General features: G+C 47.1%; 1 protein-coding gene across 1 annotated transcript; it reads left to right on the forward strand.

Moving 5' to 3' along the window:
* Window positions 1-3,983: 3,983 nt before the first annotated feature.
* Window positions 3,984-20,257, forward strand: rnf113a (ring finger protein 113A). Its single transcript, XM_067969179.1, has 9 exons — window positions 3,984-4,154; window positions 5,375-5,464; window positions 5,963-6,070; window positions 11,373-11,482; window positions 13,289-13,399; window positions 13,840-13,925; window positions 15,844-15,937; window positions 16,807-16,913; window positions 20,099-20,257. The coding sequence occupies exons 1-9, from the start codon at window positions 3,984-3,986 to the stop codon at window positions 20,182-20,184; spliced, it is 963 nt and encodes a 320-aa protein (XP_067825280.1). The 3' UTR covers window positions 20,185-20,257.
* Window positions 20,258-21,281: the final 1,024 nt, after the last annotated feature.

A 21,281-nucleotide genomic window follows, 5' to 3' on the forward strand; every position in this document is an offset into this window, starting at 1 on the left:
TTCTGACCTGAATATCTTAAACTAAAGGCATTCCTGTGATGGAGCCATCAGTCCCTGTCAAACCACAACAACTTGCATTTATATAGCACCTTTCGTGTAGTAAAATATCCCAAGGTGCTTCACAGGAGCGGCCATCAAACACAAATTGACAAAACCACCACTCCTGGTTGTTCCTGGGAGCCCTGCCACGGAGTGGCTTGACGTTCAGTAGAGTTTCACCAGTCGACAGCAAGATCCTTAGCAAAGATCAAAACACTAAATCATGATGTTGGGACAAGAATGGCAGTGCTGACTGACACTGGCACACACTCAGTGACTTTGACACTGTCAGTCTTTAGTCTTGGAGTTTGTATTCGATCCAGTAGAGAAGAGCTGGTGCTTTTGTTTAGTGCAGCTGGTTATGCAGAAGATGATCTACGTCCTCTTCCACCAGCCTTCGCGCTTTGACCCCGGCACTGGCTGGTGATGAAGGGCCCTGGATGCTACTTTATCACAAGGTGAGCTGCACAACACCAGGGGAAATGGAACCTCGTCTCCCACAAGTTATCACATGCGGGCCTCTTCCCCGGTGATGAGTTGGCAAATGCCTGTTCTCGAGTCAGTGTGTAGTCCTCTTGACTCCGTGAGAGTTTTGGGTGCGGGGGGAGGAGGGTCCATGCTCCTGACAGCCAGAGACTCTCCCCTTCCTGTTGGGTAAGAATTAATTTTTAGGAGCCTTCCTGTAATGTAGTATTGAGAGTCTAGGAGTGATGAGCATTGTCGTCCTGCCTCCCAGTGCCATGGGGTTTGCACAGCCTCCTGCTGCGAAAATGCAGAGCTGCAGCTCAAGATGGGCATCTCTGGGGGTGACCGCTTGACTTCCCGCAGATTGGCTGCCATCTGGAATACTGCGTTTGTTTCTGGGTATCGCACCTCAGGAAGGATATATTGGGCTATATATTGAAACTATTTGCTCTAGTGGGGCAATCAAGAACGAGAGGACATAATCTTAAATTTTTTTTATTCGTTCATGTGATGTGGGCATCACTGGCGAGGCCAGCATTTATTGCCCATCCCTAATTGCCCTTGAGAAGGTGGTGGTGAGCCGCCTTCTTGAACTGCTGCAGTCCGTGTGGTGAAGGTTCTCCCACAGTGCTGTTAGGAAGGGAGTTCCAGGATTTTGACCCAGCGACGATGAAGGAACGGCGATATATTTCCAAGTCGGGATGGTGTGTGACTTGGAGGGGAACGTTGTTGTTCCCATGTGCCTGCTGCCCTTGTCCTTCTAGGTGGTAGAGGTCGTGGGTTTGGGAGGTGCTGTCGAAGAAGCCTTGGCGAGTTGCTGCAGTGCATCCTTGGCAAGTTGCTGCAGTGCATCCTGTGGATGGTACACACTGCAGCCACTGTGCACCGTTGGTGAATGGGGTGCCAATCAAGCAGGCTGCTTTGACCTGGGTGGTGTCGAGCTTCTTGAGTGTTGTTGGAGCTGCACTCATCCAGGCAAGTGGAGAGTATTCCATCACACTCCTGACTTGTGCCTTGTAGATGGTGGAAGGGCTTTGGGGAGTCAGGAGGTGAGTCACTTGCTGCAGAATACCCAGCCTCTGACTTGCTGTTGTAGCCACAGTTTTTATGTGGCCGGTCCAGTTAAGTTTCTGGTCAATGGTGACCCCCAGGATGTTGATGGTGGGGGATTCAGCGAAGGTAATGTCATTGAATGTCAAGGAGAGGTGGTTAGACTCTCTCTGTTGTTGGAGATGGGCATTGCCTGGCACGAGCCCATGGAATCCAGGGTGCCTTGGCACTTTGGATACAAAACTGGCTTAGTGGCAGAAGGCAGAGGGTGATGGTCGAAGGTTGTTTTTGTGACTGGAAGCCTGTGGCCAGTGGGGTACCACAGGGATCGGTGCTGGGTCCCTTGCTGTTTGTGGTCTACATTAATGACTTGGATATGAATGTAAAAGGTATGATCAGTAAGTTCGCTGATGATACAAAAATTGGTAGGGTGGTAAATAGCGAGGAGGATAGCCTCAGTCTGCAGGACGATATAGATGGGTTGGTCAGATGGGCGGAACAGTGGCAAATGGAATTTAACCCGGAAAAGTGCGAGGTGATGCACTTTGGAGGGACTAACAAGGCAAGGGAATACACAATGAATGGGAGGACCCTAGGCAAGACAGAGGGTCAGAGGGATCTTGGTGTGCAAGTTCACAGATCCCTGAAGGCGGCGGAACAGGTAGATAAGGTGGTAAAGAAGGCATATGGGATACTTGCCTTTATTAGCCGAGGCATAGAATAGAAGAGCAAGGAGGTTATGATGGAGCTGTATAAAACACTGGTTAGGCCACAGCTGGAGTACTGTGTGCAGTTCTGGTCGCCACACTACAGGAAGGATGTGATCGCTTTGGAGAGGGTGCAGAGGAGATTCACCAGGATGTTACCAGGGCTGGAGCGCTTCAGCTATGAAGAGAGACTGGGAAGATTGGGTTTGTTTTCCTTGGAGCAGAGGAGGCTGAGGGGGGACATGATTGAGGTGTACAAAATTATGAGGGGCACAGATAGGATGGATACTAAGGAGTTTTTTCCCTTCGTTGAGGGTACTATAACAAGGGGACATAGATTCAAGGTAAAAGGCGGGAGGTTTAGAGGGGATTTGAGAAAGAACTTTTTCACCCAGAGGGTGGTTGGAGTCTGGAACTCACTGCCTGAAAGGGTTGTGGAGGCAGGAACCCTCACAACATTCAAGAAGCATTTGGATGAGCACTTGAAATGCCATAGCATACAAGGCTACGGACCAAATGCTGGAATATGGGATTAGAGTAGACAGGGCTGATGGCCGGCGCGGACACGATGGGCCGAAGGGCCTCTATCCGTGCTGTATAACTCTATGACTCTATGACTCTATGACTTGTCTGGCGTGAATGTTACTTTCCACTTATCAGCCCAAGCCTGGATGTTGTTCAGGTCTTGCTGCATGCAGGTACGGACTGCTTCATTATTTGAGGGGTTGCAAATGGAACTGAACACTGTGCAATCATCAGCAAACGTCCCCATTTCTGACCTTATGATGGAAAGAAGGTCATTGATGAAGCAGCTGAAGATGTTTGGGCCGAGGACACTGCCCTGAGGAACTCCTGCAGCAATGTCCTGGGGCTGAGATGATTGGCCTCCAACAACCACTACCATCTTCCTTTGTGCTAGGTATGACTCCAGCCACTGGAGAGCTTTCCCCCTGATTCCCATTGACTTCAGTTAGAGCTTGACCGTTCAGGAGTGCAATCATCAGACAAAGGATAGTGGAAATGTCGAACTTTCTTCCCCAAAAGGCTGTTAATGCCGGGGGTCATCTGGAGCTTCTAAGACTGATAAACACAAATCTATCGATTTTCAGTCTTAAGAGTATCGAGGGATATGGAGAAAATGCAGGTAAATGGAGTTGAGCTACAGATCAGCTCTGATCTAATTGAATGTCGGAGCAGGGTCGAGGGACTGAATGGCCGCCTCCTGTTCCTATCATCCTACATTACAACAGTGACTACACTTCAAAAGTACTGTAAAGCGTTTGGGACATCCTGAGGACGTGAAAGGCACTATATAAATGCAACTCTTTCTTTATGCGAGATATTTAATATATAAGAATGTAAAACCGGTGAGTATGATCACAGAGGCTGGAGACTTTTCCCTCTGTACAGAGGCCTTTTCTGGTTCCTTGAGAGGGTGTTGGAATTAATGATAGTGGTGTCACTTTGTAACAATATGAGCTTGACTTTTTGCAATATCATTTTGAAGCAGAACAGTATCTTAATTTTGGTTAATTCTGAAGCAGTGCTTTTCTTCAAATACTAAAGTACCTGAAATTGAACTGGAATACATCTTAAATCTTACATCTTAAATATCAGGCTTAAGACACATTAGGTCAGATTCCCAAAAAGCAGGTTCTGGATCTTCAATAATAGTATTCAACCCTAGCCCTTAACTGAGTGTTGTGAGGAGGTCCCATACTAATGTGTTACTGTAATAAAAGCACTCGGAGCCAGGGGGCAGCTCCTGCTCAGGGTATCGCTGGACTTACTGGGTTTTCCCTCTGTTGCACAGACAGCAGTGGAGACGATGATGGAAACACCGCGGTGCGGAGAGAAAAGAGGCCGAATGTGTCGAACCCCATGATACAGAAGGTGGGTGAGGCAGGTGACCAGCCAAATTGTGGACTAAAGCTGTAGAATCATACAGCATAGAAGGAGGCCGTTCGGCCCATCGTGCCTGTGCCGTCTCTTTGAAAGAGTTTTCCAATTAGTCCCACTCCCCTGCTCTTCCCCCAGAGCCCTGCAAATTTTCCCCTTCAAGTATTTATCCAGTTCCCTATTGAAAGTTATTATTGAATCTGCTTCCACCACCCTTTCAGGCAGTGAATTCCAGATCATCATAACTCGCTGTGTAAAAATAGTTTTCCTCACCTCCTCCCTGGTTCTTTTGCAAGTTAACTTAAATCTGTGTCCTCTGGTTACCAACCCTACTGCCAGTGGAAAATAGCTACTCCTTATTTACTCTATCAAAACCCTTCATGATTTTGAACACCTCTATCAAATCTCCCCTGAACCTTCTCTGGTCTAAGGAGAACAGTCCCAGCTTCTCCAGTCTGTCCACGTAACTGAAGTCCCTCATCCCTGGAACCATTCTAGTAAATCTCTTCTGCACCCTCTCTAAGGCCTGGACATCCTTCCAAAAGTGCGGTGTCCAGAATTGGACACAATACTCAAGCTGAGCCCAAACCAGTGTTTTATAAAGGTTTAGCATAACTTCCTTGTTTTTGTACTCTATGCCTCTATTAATAAAGCCCAGGATCCTATATGCTTTTTTTTAATAGCCCTCTCAACTTATCCTGCCACCCTCAAAGACTGGTATACATACACCCCCAGGTCTCCCTGTTCCTTTAATATTGTACTGTGTATGTTCACAAAGTGCCAGTGGGGGCTTGCCTTCGGACCAGTCACAGCTACAGTCACCTGGAGTTTAGGTGAACTTTTGGCAGTTCTTGGCTTCTATCCCTGGTGTGTGCTGATTGCAGCCGGAATACACACTGTCCACGGACTGTTGCTGGAAAGATCAGATAGTCTGCCTGCACTCACAGTCCAGGCTCAAACGTGAGCGGCCACTGGGGTGAGGCAGTCAAGGGTTGGTGACCTGTAGAGTGACCATCCCAAGGAGTCAGTATCTTCAGGAGAGGAGCAGAGAAAATTGGTGGGGGGGGAAGGGGAGGAGTTTTCAGTCAGTTCCAGGCTCGGGCCTTGGGGTGTGATTTGCTGCGGTATTACTGAGCACTCTGCTATGCTCATCATATGGTTCTCCGACTGAAGCTGTTGTTTTCTGACTATGTGTTTTTTCTAATTGTTCCCAGACTGCGAAGCCAACAGTACAGAAAGAGCAGTACAGTGACAGCGATAGTGATGAGAAAATCACTGTGTCCTACAAGTCCACCCGATCGGCGGTAAGGAACAGCGCTGAGTCCTAGAAATTAAACACAGGAGGCCATGGGGCCCATTGTGCTCGCGCCTGTCCGCCACGCTCTGCGTCCCCTCTCTCCGCGCCCTGCCCCCCTCTCTTCCCCCCAACCCGCCCCCCCCCCCCCCCCCCCCCACCGTGGAAAACTCTGGGTCTTTGGAATTCTCTAATTTGTCTTCAAAATGGCAGCTTCGGTCTTTTGACGAGTGTTGCTCCTCGGCACAAGGTCTCCTGCCTTTCGACAGTGTCCCTGAGCTGGGAGTAGGGAAATCTGACTGGGTTCCCACAACCTTCCCCTGTGTGAAACTGGGGCAACAGTCGCTGCCTTCAGGAGAAGAGGGGCAGTGGGAGAATTGGGGAGGGGGGAAAGAATGTGAAACCCAATGCTGTAAATGACATGCATGAGGTGGTTTGTTGGGATTAGATGTGAAATGGCTCTGCTAGAAGCGTAGTGTGTAGCTAACGTCCTGTCTCTGCTTCCCAGAAACCTGTCGGCCCAGAAGACATGGGAGCAACAGCTGTGTATCAACTGGACACCGAGAAAGAGAAAGATATGCAAGCTATCTTCGAACGGAGCCAGAAGATCCAAGAGGTGATCAGGTGGTTTTTTATTCGTTCATGGGATGTGGGCATCGCTGGCGAGGCCAGCATTTATTGCCCATCCCTAATTGCCCTTGAGAAGGTGGTGGTGAGCCGCCTTCTTGAACCGCTGCAGTCCGTGTGGTGAAGGTTCTCCCACAGTGCTGTTAGGAAGGGAGTTCCAGGATACCGAATCGGGGGCAGGGGGCTGACCCTTGATTCACTTCTTAACCAGTCTGTCTCACTGCACCAACTCTCTCCCAGGAACAGACACCGACCTATGAGGATTTGGGTGAAGATAGCTGGTTATTGTCACTTGTTCACATTAGATAGTGAGGTTCCACAGTGAGGCTTGGCAACTTGTATACAGGACACATTCATGGAATAAAGGGCACGTTATAAGAACAGAATCATTTTTACAAACAGGAAAGGCCTGTTGAGGCGAACAAGCATGTCCTGTTCTCAGAGATCGGCCCATCTTCCCACTGACCCACCATATCCCTCAATCCCATATCTCTCGACCCAGTTTACACTCTTCAATGTCCTTCCCTGGTAACTTATTGTAACTCGATTCCCCTTTTGGTGAAAGTTTCTCTGACTTATTTTAATTTGTGTCTCCTGGGTGTTGGCCCTTCATCACAAGGAACAATTTGCCTCAATCAATTTTGTCAGTTCCCTTCATAATCTTAAAACTTCAATTAGATCTCCTCAAAGTCTCAGAGGGTCGGTGTCTTGTGATTATACAGTGCGTTTACAGTAACATTTATCTAAAAATTACCTTCATGCTGGTTGAAGTAAGTCAGCATGGTTTTGTGAGAGGAAAATCATGTCTCACGAATTTGATTGAGTTTTTTGAAGGGGTAACCAAGAAGATAGATGAGGGCTGTGCAGTAGACGTGGTCTACATGGACTTCAGCAAAGCATTTGACAAGGTACCGCATGGTAGGTTGTTACATAAGGTTAAATCTCATGGGATCCAAGGTGAGGTAGCCAATTGGATACAAAATTGGCTTGACGACAGAAGACAGAGGGTGGTTGTAGAGGGTTGTTTTTCAAACTGGATGCCTGTGTCCAGCGGTGTGCCTCAGGGATCGGTGCTGGGTCCGCTGTTATTTGTTATTTATATTAATGATTTGGATGAGAATTTAGGAGGCATGGTTAGTAAGTTTGCAGATGACACCAAGATTGGTGGCATTGTGGACAGTGAAGAAGGTTATCTGGGATTGCAACGGGATCTTGATCAATTGGGCCAGTGGGCTGATGAATGGCAGATGGAGTTTAATTTAGATAAATGTGAGGTGATGCATTTTGGTAGATCGAATCGGGCCAGGACCTGCTCCGTTAATGGTAGGGCGTTGGGGAGAGTTATAGAACAAAGAGATCTAGGAGTACAGATTCATAGCTCCTTGAAAGTGGAGTCACAGGTGGATAGGGTGGTGAAGAAGGCATTCGGCATGCTTGGTTTCATTGGTCAGAACATTGAATGCAGGAGTTGGGATGTCTTGTTGAAGTTGTACAGGGCATTGGTGAGGCCACACTTGGAGTACTGTGTACAGTTCTGGTCACCCTATTATAGAAAGGATATTATTAAACTAGAAAGAGTGCAGAAAAGATTTACTAGGATGCTACCGGGACTTGATGGTTTGACTTACAGGGAGAGGTTAGACAGACCGGGACTTTTTTCCCTGGAGAGTAGGAGGTTAAGGGGTGATCTTATAGAAGTCTATAAAATAATGAGGGGCATAGATAAGGTCGATAGTCAAAATCTTTTCCCAAAGGTAGGGGAGTCTATAATGAGGGGGCATAGATTTAAGGTGAGAGGGGAGAGATACAAAAGGGTCCAGAGGGGCAATTTTTTCACTCAAAGGGTGGTGAGTGTCTGGAACGAGCTGCCAGAGGCAGTAGTAGAGGCGGGTACAATTTTGTCTTTTAAAAAGCATTTGGACAGTTACATGGGTAAGATGGGTATAGAGGGATATGGGCCAAGTGCAGGCAATTGGGACTAGCTTAGTGGTATAAACTGGGCGACATGGACATGTTGGGCCGAAGGGCCTGTTTCCATGTTGTAACTTCTATGATTCTATGGTCAGGGCACGACTCCTGTCCCCACGAGATTCCCAGCAGGTGTGGGGTAGTTAGAGGTGCAAACACTGGGGTCATGCGAGAGACAGAGTTATGGACAGGTACAGAAAATAATTAAAAAGGCTAATGGAATGCTGGCCTTTATATCTGGAGGACTAGAATACAAGTATTAGGTCCCTTGCTTTTTGTGATATATATTAATGATTTGGACTTGAATGTGGGGGGCTTGATCAAGAAGTTTGCAGATGATACAAAAATTGGCCGTGTGGTTCATAGTGAGGAGGAAAGCTGTAGACTGCAGGAAGATATCAATGGACTGGTCAGGTGGGCAGAAAAGTGGCAAATGGAATTCAATCCAGAGAAGTGTGAGGTAATGCATTTGGGGAGGGCAAACAAGGCAAGGGAGTACACAATAAATGGGAGGATACTGAGAGGTGTAGAGGAAGTGAGGGACTTTGGAGTGCATGTCCACAGATCTCTTAAGGTAGCAAGACAGGTAGATAAGGTGGTTAAAAAGGCATGCGGGATACTTTCCATTATTAGGCGAGGCATTGACTATAAGAACAGGGAGGTTATGCTGGAACTCTATAAAACATTGGTTAGGCCACAGCTAGAGCACTGCGTACAGTTCTGGTCACCAAATTACAGGAAGGATGTGATTGCATTAGAGACGGTACAGAGCAGATTTACGAGGGTGTTGCCAGGGCTGGAGAATTTTAGCTATGAGGAAAGATTGGATAGGCTGGAGTTGTTTTCTTTGGAACAAAGGAGGCTGAGGGGAGATTTAATTGAGGTGTATAAAATTATGAGGGGACTAGATAGAGTGGTTAGGGAGGACCTATTTCCCTCAGCAGAGGGGTCAGTGACCAGGGGGCATAAATTTAAAGTAACTGGTAGAAGGATTAGAGGGGAGCTGAGGAGAATTTTTTTCACTATTGCTGCAGTTATATAAGGTATTGGTGAGACCGCACCTGGAATACTGCATACGATTTTGGTGTCCATACTTAAGAAAAGATATACTTGCTCTCGAGGCAGTACAAAGAAGGTTCACTCGGTTAATCCCGGGGATGAGGGGGCGGACATATGAGGAGAGGTTGAGTAGATTGGGACTCTACTCATTGGAGTTCAGAAGAATGAGAGGCGATCTTATTGAAACATATAAGATTGTGCAGGGGCTTGATCGGGTGGATGCGGTAAGGATGTTCCCAAGGATGGGTGAAACTAGAACTAGGGGGCATAATCTTAGAATAAGGGGCTGCTCTTTCAAAACTGAGATGAGGAGAAACTTCTTCACTCAGAGGGTAGTAGGTCTGTGGAATTTGCTGCCCCAGGAAGCTGTGGAAGCTACATCATTAAATAAATTTAAAACAGAAATAGACAGTTTCCTAGAAGTAAAGGGAATTAGGGGTTACGGGGAGCGGGCAGGAAATTGGACATGAATTTAGATTTGAGGTTAGGATCAGATCAACCATGGTCTTATTGAATGGCGGAGCAGGCTCAAGGGGCCGATTGGCCTACTCCTGCTCCTATTTCTTATGTTCTTATGTTCTTATGTTTATGTTTAATATTGGAAAATGTGAGGTTATGCACTTTGGCAGGAAAAATCAGAGAGCAAGTTATTATCTTAATAGCAAGAAACTGGAAAGTACTGCAGTACAAAGGGATCTGGGGGTCCTAGTGCAAGAAAATCGAAACGTTAGTATGCAGGTGCAGCAGGTGATCAAGAAGGCCAACGGAATGTTGGCTTTTATTGCTAGGGAGATAGAATATAAAAACAGGGAGGTATTGCTGCAGTTATATAAGGTATTGGTGAGACCGCACCTGGAATACTGCATACAGTTTTGGTCTCCATACTTAAGAAAAGATATACTTGCTCTCGAGGCAGTACAAAGAAGGTTCACTCGGTTAATCCCGGGGATGAGGGGGTGGACATATGAGGAGAGGTTGAGTAGATTGGGACTCTACTCATTGGAGTTCAGAAGAATGAGAGGCGATCTTATTGAAACATATAAGATTGTGAAGGGGCTTGATCGGGTGGATGCGGTAAGGATGTTCCCAAGGATGGGTGAAACTGGAACTAGGGGGCATAATCGTAGAATAAGGGGCTGCTCTTTCAAAACTGAGATGAGGAGAAACTTCTTCACTCAGAGGGTAGTAGGTCTGTGGAATTTGCTGCCCCAGGAAGCTGTGGAAGCTACATCATTAAATAAATTTAAAACAGAAATAGACAGTTTCCTAGAAGTAAAGGGAATTAGGGGTTACGGGGAGCGGGCAGGAAATTGGACATGAATTTAGATTTGAGGTTAAGATCAGATCAGCCATGATCTTATTGAATGGCGGAGCAGGCTCGAGGGGCCGATTGGCCTACTCCTGCTCCTATTTCTTATTTTCTTACACTGGGGCAGGGCGAGAGAGGGATATTTGGGTAGGGGGAGAGAGAAAGACAAACTGGCAAAGAGAAAGAGACAATCACACGCACTAGGGCAGGGGGTCACACACTGCGGGGCGATGGCGGAGAGCGCGGGCTGAGATGGCTGGGAGCAGGGCTAGGGGAGGAGAAAAAGAACAAGCAGCCAGACAGACGCTGGCACAGAGGGAGGTGGAGATAGCACACTCAGACAGAGGGAGGTGGAGATAGCACACTCAGACAGAGGGAGGTGGCGATAGCACACTCAGACAGAGGGAGGTGGCGATAGCACACACAGACAGAGGGAGGTGGCGATAGCACACTCAGACAGAGGGAGGTGGCGATAGCACACTCAGACAGGGAGGTGGCGATAGCACACTCAGACAGAGGGAGGTGGCGATAGCACACTCAGACAGAGATGGTTGAAGAGTGGGAGAGGAAGATGAGAAATAGAAGCAAATAGAGACAAATGGTAAATAACGTAATCTTACACTTAAATGTATCCCACTCTTAAATGTATTCTCTCTCACCACTCCCTCTGTATGTTTGAATGGGACAGATTGAGTGAGGTTATGGAAGAGCCTGGGGTGTAGGTGAACTGCATTACAGCCATTGAGCAGCTTCGTGATGTCGGGCGACTATGAGCCCCTCTACGGTCATAGAGGTACCGTAATATGTGGTGTATAGATCGCACTTTGTGTGGGATTTTTGTGCCTTTACTGGGGTGAACGTGGAGACAGTTTGAGCTGGTCATCGTGGCTGGCTCCTCAGCGTCCAGTGTGAGGGGCCACTGCGGGCTCTTAATTATCCTGTTTGTATCTGACAGGAACTGAAAGGGAAAGAGGACGAGAAAATCTATCGAGGTATAAACAACTACATCAAGTACGTCAAACCCAAGGACACATCCATGGCAAATGCAGCTTCAGGAATGGTGAGGTGTGTAGAACACTCAGCAACTTCTCTCACTGTCCTTCCTGGGATCTCCGGGCTGGAGACTCTCCGCAGATAAATTTGGGGTGGGGGTGATTGGTTTGAAACAAAGATAGACTTGCATTTATACAGCACCTTTCATAACCTCGGGACGTCCCAAAGCGCTTTACAGCCAATGAAATACTTTTGAAGTATAGGCATTGTTTGCGCACAGCAAGCTCCCACAAATAGCAATGTGATAATGACCAGATAATCTGTTTTGGTGATGTTGTTTGAGGGATAAATATTGGCCAGGACACTGGGGAGAACTCTGATTCATATGGACCTGGCAAAGCTGGGTCTGCAGGCAGATGGACTCATTTTAGATTGGGAAACCCAAATTGAGCTTATGTTTGTACCTCCTTCGATTTTAACCAGATTTATAATGAACTTTGCACTGTTTTAAATTAATTTAAATAAAAGTCGGTTATCTCTCCTCATCTGAAGGTTGTACCTGTGGCTGGGTTGGGTCTTCATGGGCATTTGGAGCCTGCTGTAACATTACTCCTGAGACAGTGAATGTGGTTGGTATTCAACCATGGGGAGCATCACCACCAAACCCAGTCCTCACTTGGTTTCCAGCAGAGGTCACTGGATGGCGAGGAGCACGGGACCTGGCTGATATTTCTGTTCCAAGTCCTGGGGCCAATTATAGGACACTTTTTCCACCCCCCCCTCAGATGAAATCAGCCAACTACATGTAGACCAGCAAACTGAGCCTGAGATCCACTGGCTCAGGACCACACTGGACGTTCCGCTTACTGAGCTATTGCGGAGCTGTTTTTTTCGAATGCTACAGTAAAAAATTTATCCTCGGGATGTGGGAGTCGGTGGCAAGGCTGGCATTTATTGCCAGTCCCTAATTGCCCAGGAATGGGAGGGCTGCTGCCAGCCTCTCACGTCCAAAGTTTTTCATGGCCCTAGATACACACATACTGCCAGTGGGGGGTGCTGGGAGGAACTGTAACAATTACAGAGACGTTACCGTATTGGCACCGGTGGCTGCCAGGGGCACAGAGGGTTGGCAGCCATTGAGTTACATAGAATTTTACAGTACAGAAACAGGCCATTCGACCCATCTGGTCTGTGCTGGTGTTTATGCTCCACACAAGCCTCCTCCCATCTTACTTCATCCAACCCTATCAACATATCCTATTCCTTTCTCCCTCGTGTTTATTTAGCTTCCCCTAAAACGTACCTATGTTATTCGCCTCAACTACTCCTTATGGGAGCGAGTTCAACATTCGCGACACTCTGAGAAAAGAGGTTTCTCCTGAATTCCCCATTGGCTATATTAGTGACAATCTTATATTTAGTGTATTATGTTAGTACCTACTATGTTTCCTGCTGCCTGGTTCATGTTCGGGCAGCTGTGGTCCAGTGAATGATGGTGAGCTGTGTCTCAGTCCCTCTCTTACACCTCCCACAGCCCAGCTCCAGCGGAGCATTGGCACAGCCCTCAGCAGCAGGTCGCTTCACTGCTCTCCGTGTCACAGTGGGAGAAGGGGAGAATGTTTTCACAGTAGGGTGTAGAAAATAACACGGAGCAGGATTGTGAGAGCTCCCTGTGAATGGCCCCTCCCCCGCTCGGCTCCGGCTCCCGGCCCCTCCCCCGCTCGGCTCCGGCTCCCGGCCCCTCCCCCGCTCGGCTCCGGCTCCCGGCCCCTCCCCCGCTCGGCTCCGGCTCCCGGCCCCTCCCCCGTCACTATCACTGTTACGTGTGATTCCGCCACTGCCGCTACCAACATGAACACTCTGCTTGTTGCATGTCAGGAAAGGACCTATCCGAGCGCCCGAGCACCTCCGAGCTACCGTGCGATGGGATTACCAGCCGGACATCTGTAAAGATTACAAGGAGACGGGCTTCTGCGGTTTTGGAGGCAAGTTTATCCTTTCCTGTGTTTTGAGGGGGATTTTGTTGCAAACACCAAAGTTCAGCACCTCCCCTTTGATCCCCCGTCTGTGCTGGGTTAGTGACCACGGCTGTCTTTGGGTCACTACAGTTGGCGCAGTGTCAGGGAGAGAGAAATCCGCCATGGTCCCACGCCTTCTACGTAGACATTGGTCGAGGACAGGATCGGGCTCGGCTGTGATGCCCCCACAGTCAAATAGCCTGCCAACACTTGCTGTCTGCAATCACGCTTGAAGAATGGACAAGGAATTAAGAGGGCAGGAGACATCCCTGGCCTCCTATCCTGGCACTGAGGAGGGCAGGGAGAAAGCCTTGAAAAGAAAGGCATGTAAAATAAGCCTTTAAGGGTATATGCTCTTTCTCCGGACTCTGCTGAATGGGGTTTTTCTCTCTCTTTATCTCTCGCAGACAGCTGTAAGTTCCTACACGATCGCTCGGACTACAAGCACGGCTGGCAGATAGAACGGGAGCTGGACGAAGGTCGATACGGTGTAAATGGTGAGTGCTGTGACCGTGGGCTCGATGTCCCGATCTTCTCCATCACATGCACAGTGAGACACGTCATAGGCAGCCCCTTTAAGAGAAGATTGTGTCAAGTGTCAAACCACTGGCATCACCCAGCTGCATTAAAGCACAATGCGATGTGAGCTTTGCAACATATCCAGCCATTTACTTCTGCCAAATGTGGGAATTTGTCATTCATTTTGAGTTAAGAGCTGGGTATAACACCCTGCACAGTAATAGAGGACTGTAGTAAGACTGTACTGTGGTCAGCTGGGCAGCTCTAAACCATATAGAGCAGACGATCGAGGTCTGATTCCCAGCCTGTCCTGAGAGCTGATCTCAACACGGGCAGCGGTGGTGGTGCATTTGGCCACAGTATCCCTGTGTCGGGGTGGAGGAGGGGAGAATATCCGCCCAGATTCCTGCTCCTGGTTGTAATCCACTGACTGCTGCTGGAAGTTGCACATGAGGCTGTCGGGTGAAGACAGGCTGTGATGCCCCCATTGGTTGAATTGCTTGTCAATATTGTATAAGTTCGCACGAGGCATGGTCAGCACTGGTGGGACTGATTCCCAACCTTAGAGAGGATCCGAGAGATTGAGGGGAAAGATACTCTCTCATGTCAAGGGGTTCAGACACACAACTCACAAGAACAAAGCTCACCAGTTTATTAACACCAGGATTTTACTGTGGTCGTTCATCATTAGCCCAACCAGACCAGCTGGCCTATTGATTCATTCTAGGGTCCATGAAAATCAGCTTTACCAATTCCCCACCCCTGATAAATTCCTAGATTTTTTTTTCACAAATTGGGGGGAGAAACAAATTTCTCATTGTTATTTTTTTAACCAAAACTCTTGTCCAGAGATGCACCGTATGATGCGAGCAGCACGCAGTGCGTCACAGTGACTTCACTGATGCGATGCGCGGGCATCTGTGGACCTGGTTTTTGGCCAGAAGAAAATGAAGACTGTGCCATTATTTTTTAAGGGATCGGGATCATGTTTTGACCCCTTGTACTGTGGCAAAACATCAGCCTTCCGTTCCACTTGGGTGTGGAGCAACAGCACAGTTACTACACGGTTAGATCCCTGCACACCAAGGGCATCATTCAAAGACGGACTCAACTCGCACACCAAGACGCTACTAAAAGCAAGATTGCAACATGAGTCTAGCAAATTTTTATTATCCCACCATCATAGTGGCAGGTAAATGACTGGAAGTCTAGGTTCTTATTCTTTTTAATAGTAAAATCGATCTAGGGGTTAAGAGTCTGAGTGGGCCCCATAAAGATGGTGTCCCTGAACTGTGTAAATAATTGTGGTTGTCTCCCAGTTTAATTCTATTTATGTTTTACGTCCCAAGATTGTTTTATTAAGTTTTTTTGTTACTGATTTTCTCAAATTTAACCAGGTTTTTTGAGGGTCCAATTTTAAACAGATTAAAACATGAAAAACTGAAGAAAACAGGTTTTTATATTGGCAATAAAAATTGGCTTCACTGATCTTTACATTTCATGTGTTGGACCCTCTGTTGTGTCGTTTACTTGGTACAGCTGAAAGAAAGAACTTGGATTTATACAGCACCTTTCACGACCTCTGGACGTCCCAAACTGCTTCACTTTTTGAAGTGCCGTCACTTTGTTTCGGAGTCCTGTGGGCAGCCGGTAAACAGCATGGTGTTGGGTATTGATTGTTAAAGAGTCGATCAGAAGGAAATGTAACGTATTTGAGCAACTGACAGACCGATCTCTGGTTGTGAGCTTTGATTAACCAGCCTGTGCCGCCTTGGGGAGACGTTCCACTCCTAGATCCATTAGTGCACTTTAAATATTCCCAGGGAGGGGGGAATCAGGTTTTCAGGGATTGCACGGTAGGATGGATCCTCACCGCCATGTGCCTTTTATTTACAGATGACGAGAACTATGAAGTGAGCAGCGATGATGATGCCCTCCCCTTTAAGTGTTTCATCTGCAGGGCCTCCTTTACAAACCCAGTGATCACCAAGTAAGTGGGTTTGCCACAGAAAAGCCAAAAGATTGTTGCATTTTTAATCCAGAAAATTGGTTACCGTTAGTTAATAAGCCGCCTGTTCTTTATGGGCTTGTCGAAAACTTAATTACCTATTATACACAATGCATTAACTCCAAACACTTATTTTCAGACAAGTAAGAATTTATTACCAAGAAGCTTGTATACAAGGGAAGCGCACCTCAATCAAAGGTTGAGGCTACGACTTCGAAAGACAAAGGAATTGGCTTTCTTTTATACACTTAATTCAGTAATGTCTGTCTATCATTGAATATGGGCGTACATGTACAATCTCATTGGTTCAAGTGTTTAGTCAATCAAAAATAGGGAACCCACCCTTCAGGTTCTCATGCCTTTTCGGTGGCCTCTCACAGGATCTGGGAAAGGTACGTTGCCCTAGCAACACAGCTCCCTTATCAGTAGAGACTGTCCTAGTCTCAAGGTTATGTGGTCATTAATTTCTGTTAGTTAGACAGTTATCTCATAAGCAAAGACAATAGCCCTTCTGTGTGTCTTTGCTGGGAACGTGAACACTTTAAGCTTCTCATTATTTTCAGCTGGTTAGCTAACATGGTCAACTTATTCCATCATGCTTTGCTTCTTTTATGGTTCAGTATTTCTACATTAATATGGTCAGCTTTATGGTTTAAGTGTATTAGAAAGTCAATTTAGTCAGGCAAAACTTATAGTTTTCCACAGGCTGTCCCTGTTGGTTAATAAGCCGCCTGTTCTTTATGGGACGTCCTGTTATTTAATAAGCCGCCTGTTCTTTATGGGATGTCTGTTTAACGAGCTGTCTGTTCTTTATGGGATGTCTGTTTAACGAGCTGTCTGTTCTTTCTCAGGTGTAAACACTATTTCTGTGAAAGTTGTGCTCTGCAGCATTACCGCAAATCCAAGCGCTGTTACGTGTGTAACGAGCAGACCAATGGAGTCTTCAATCCAGCCAAAGGTAGGTGCGCACGCCCTTTAACCCTGGGAGTGTGGCGGTTTGGAGATAGTGTTTTGTGCCGACAGTCCACGTTCGTACTTTGGGGTGCTCTTTCTGTTCAAGCTTCCCGTTCTCCTCTGAGCATCATTCCCCATGATTGGTCTCTGAACACACGCTGACATTTTATTATTCAGTCTCGGGATGTGGGCATCGCTGGCCAGGCCAGCATTTATTGCCCATCCTGAGTTGCCCTGAGAAGGTGGTAGTGGGCCGCCTTCATCTTTGTAGTGGTTTGATACAACTGAGTGACTTGCTGGGTCACTTCAGAGGGCAGTTAAGAGTCAATCATGTTGGTGTGGGACTGGAGTCACATATAGGCCCGGACCGGGTAAGGACGGCAGGTTTCCTTCCCTAAAGGACATTAGTGAACCAGTTGGGTTTTTATGACAATCTGACAGCTTCATGGTCACTTATACTGACACCAGCTTTTTATTCCAGATTTTTAAAAACTGAATTTGGATTCTTGAGCTGCGACGGTGGGATCTGGACTGGTGTTCTCTGAGTTACTAGTCCAGTGACATAACCACTGCTGTGCCATATCTCCTGTGATTTGTGCTGAGTGGGTCAGGGAGTGGAGTCCCAATAATAATGACCGGGGACTGGGCAGAAAGGTGCCTCAAAGCTCCAGACTTCAGGTTGTTAAATTACTGTTTCTCTGATCCCGGCTGATGATTCCAACTGGCTGAGGGTTGGATAATATTGCTGCTCAGGCTCTACAGTGACTGCAGACCGCTCCAAAATGGGCCCCTGTTTGTTTCCCTAACGCACAGTTTTGAGGCATCACTTGAGGGAATTTGATGGAGAGGCTTTTTAACCTACCTGCTTAGATTGATAGGGAAAGACATAGGATTAGTAATAGAAGGGGAAGCTTAGAAATAAGTTGTTCACATCGAATTCTTAAAAATATATGGAATCCATTACCATGAGGGGCTTCTGCAGCAGACTCAAGCACAGCATCTTTTTTTTAAATTCATTCATGGGATGTGGGCGTCGCTGGCGAGGCCGGCATTTATTGCCCATCCCTAATTGCCCTTGAGAAGGTGGTGGTGAGCTGCCTTCTTGAACCGCTGCAGTCCGTGTGGTGAAGGTTCTCCCACAGTGCTGTTAGGGAGTTCCAGGATTTTGACCCAGCGACGATGAAGGAACGGCGATATATTTCCAAGTCGGGATGGTGTGTGACTTGGAGGGGAACGTGCAGGTGGTGTTGTTCCCACGTGCCTGCTGCCCTTGTCCTTCTAGGTGGTAGAGGTCGAGGGTTTGGAAGGTGCTGTCAAAGAAGTCTTGGCGAGTTGCTGCAGTGCATCCTGTGGATGGTACACACTGCAGCTACGGTACGCCGGTGGTGAAGGGAGTGAATGTTTAGGGTGGTGGATGGGGTGCCAATCAAGTGGGCTGCTTTGTCCTGGAAGGTGTCGAGCTTCTTGAGTGTTGTTGGAGCTGCACTCATCCAGGCAAATGGAAAGTATTCCATCACACTCCTGACTTGTGCCTTGTAGATGGTGGAAAGGTTTTGGAGAATCAGGAGGTGAGTCACTCGCCGCAGAATACCCAGCCTCTGACCTGTTCTTGTAGCCACAGTATTTATGTGGCTGGTCCAGTTAAGTTTCTGGTCAGTGGTGACCCCCAGGTTATTGATGGTGGGGATTTGGCGATGGTAATGCCGTTGAATGTCAAGGGGAGGTGGTTAGACTGTCTTGTTGGAGATGGTCATTGTCTGGCACGAATGTTACTTGCCATTTATCAGCCGAAGCTAAGAGAGAGCATTAGATAAACACCAAGAAAAATGTAAAGGTATGGGGAAAGAGCAATAGAATAGTTAACCCCAGTGTGGAGCCAGCAACCCATCAGCATGATGGGGTGAAATGGCCTTTTGAGCTGGAATTTCTGTGATTGACAGCTGCTCGCAAGACTATTGGGATAAACGGCGGGGCTGAGGGTTGCCTGCTCCCAGACTACTTTATTGGGGTCCGTCGGGCACCTTAAACCATTTGGGTTTATCAAGAGGTTCTTTTGTAAAAGGTTTCAGTTCGCAACTCAATTATTTTCATATTTAAAATCTCTCAGAAATTATTTACGGCTTAAAAAAGGAGAAAGTTTTTTTTTTATTCGTTCACGGGATGTGGGCATCGCTGGCAAGGCCAGCAATTATTGCCCATCCCTAATTGCCCTTGAGAAGGTGGTGGTGAGCCGCCTTCTTGAACCGCTGCAGTCCGTATGGTAAAGGTTCTTCCACAGTGCTGTTAGGAAGGGAGTTCCAGGACTTTGACCCAGCAACAATGAAGGAATAAGTTCGGGATGGTGTGTGACTTGGAGGGGAACGTGCAGGTGGTGTTGTTCCCATGTGCCTGCTGCCCTTGTCCTTCTAGATGGTAGAGGTCGCGGGTATGCACCACAGAATGTGTCAAAAAGTGACATTTTCACAGGTGGGGAGAACTGCCCCTTCAGTGTAACCACTTGTTTATACATGTCGTGGGTGTACGTTCTGGGCTGGTTTTCACTGTCAGATTTTTCTGGATTGCTGTGTTTAGGGCAGCCATGCAGGCTCTTGTTTGCATCACTGTACAGCTACATTACACAGGTCCACAAGATAGCCAATCCACTTGTGCAAGAGCGCCAACCAGGAGCCTATAGTTGAACAGTTTGGTCAAGTTCGTTTGTTTGTGCAACTTTTGCTATCAGCTCCTTGTGACAAAGTGACAGTAGTGAGCTGTAGAGAACAGGAAGGGGCCAGGTTCAATCCGCCGTCTGGTCTGTGCCGAGTTAAATACTATTATTACCAGGGTGAAGACAAATAGTGTTACAGCTGGCCTCGGCATCCCTGGACTGGGGAAGGAAGATTCTCTACATCCTAAAGGCACCAACTCTCACTGGGACAAGGTCCAGGGTATCCACATGCCCATCCTTCATCCAATGGCCTAGGCAATGAGCTGTTTGACCACAGAGATGCACCACAACCAAACCCGTCCTCACCCCCAACAGGAGGCACCGGGTAACATTCAGGAGTGGGAACTTGAGCTGTGTTTTATTCTCCTCTTGCTAGCCCGTGGGCACTGAGGCTGCCCCTAGTGCAGAACCTGGGGCCTACTGACCAAAACGACTATTTGGGAAAAATTTAACGCAATGTTTTTTAATCTGATCTATTTCAGAACTCATGGCAAAAATGGAAAAGCACAAAGCCGAGCACCCATCAGACCATTCCGAGTCTGCAGATGAAGTGGACCACACCGAATAACTCTCGCCCTCTGTGTAGAATTTGTACCGAGCTTCAACTTAGTTTAGCAAAATAAACACGTTTGTTTTAGAAATTGTTTTTTGTGTGCTTACCAGCAATCAGATATTCTTTATATACTGCAATTAATGCACATTAACCCTCAGTGACATATTACAAACCGAACTGTCAATTGATGCTGCTCGAGAGACACAAGCCTGGAGCTGTCAGAAATGAGAATTCGAGACAGTTTTCACTTATAGACTTATTAGAGGGAATGATACTCGCAAACAACACACACGACGATGGGAAGGCTGCGGGAGACTTGGCGTTACAGTTGCTGAGCTCAGTGACGGTGATCAGCCCCCGGGTCTTCCCTTACTGAAAGGCGATTACATTATACCCCCTCCAGGACCTTCACTCCTGGTTTACACTAACATCAGCTCAGCATTCCAGAGAATGGGTCTCATATATAAAAAAAAGCTGTCCTTCCATGTACAGAAATGGTAAACATAGTCTTCAAACAGATAGATGTTTCTATTAGGTCAGAACTACACAAGTCTCTTACATAATGACAGTCGGTACAGCCTTGGACATTTAGAATTAAATAGCAGCTAGACCAGGAACCAGAAGATAGGGAAACCGTCTTTGCTAAGAGAGATCTTAAACAACCACTAACTCAGAATGCTACAGCTAAGCCAGAAGGAACAGAAGTTCAGATGTTAGCACACAAGGAATTGGAAGTCTAATACTTAGAAACTTCCTTACAAGAAGCCAAACAAAGATTAGCGGCACAGGCAGTAGGATGTAAAAGTAATCAGGTTTTAAGAAGAACTCAAATTGAACTAGACTACAGTGAGGAAGCGAGGTTGAAGTTAATAAGAGATTACAATAAAACACTGGAAGAATTCAGAGTAAAGTCAAAACAGACAGCTGGATACATCGAAACTACAGCACCAAAATAGGCCATTCAGCCCAACTGGTCTATCCTGGCATTTATGCTCCACACGAGCCTCCTCCCTCCCTACTTCATCTCACCCTATCAGCATATCCTTTATTCCTTTCTCCCTCGTGTGTTTATCTAGCTTCACCTTAAATGTATCTATGCTATTCACCTCAAC

This window comes from Heptranchias perlo, chromosome 30, assembly GCF_035084215.1.
Source record: "Heptranchias perlo isolate sHepPer1 chromosome 30, sHepPer1.hap1, whole genome shotgun sequence".
NCBI classification, from domain to species: domain Eukaryota; kingdom Metazoa; phylum Chordata; class Chondrichthyes; order Hexanchiformes; family Hexanchidae; genus Heptranchias; species Heptranchias perlo.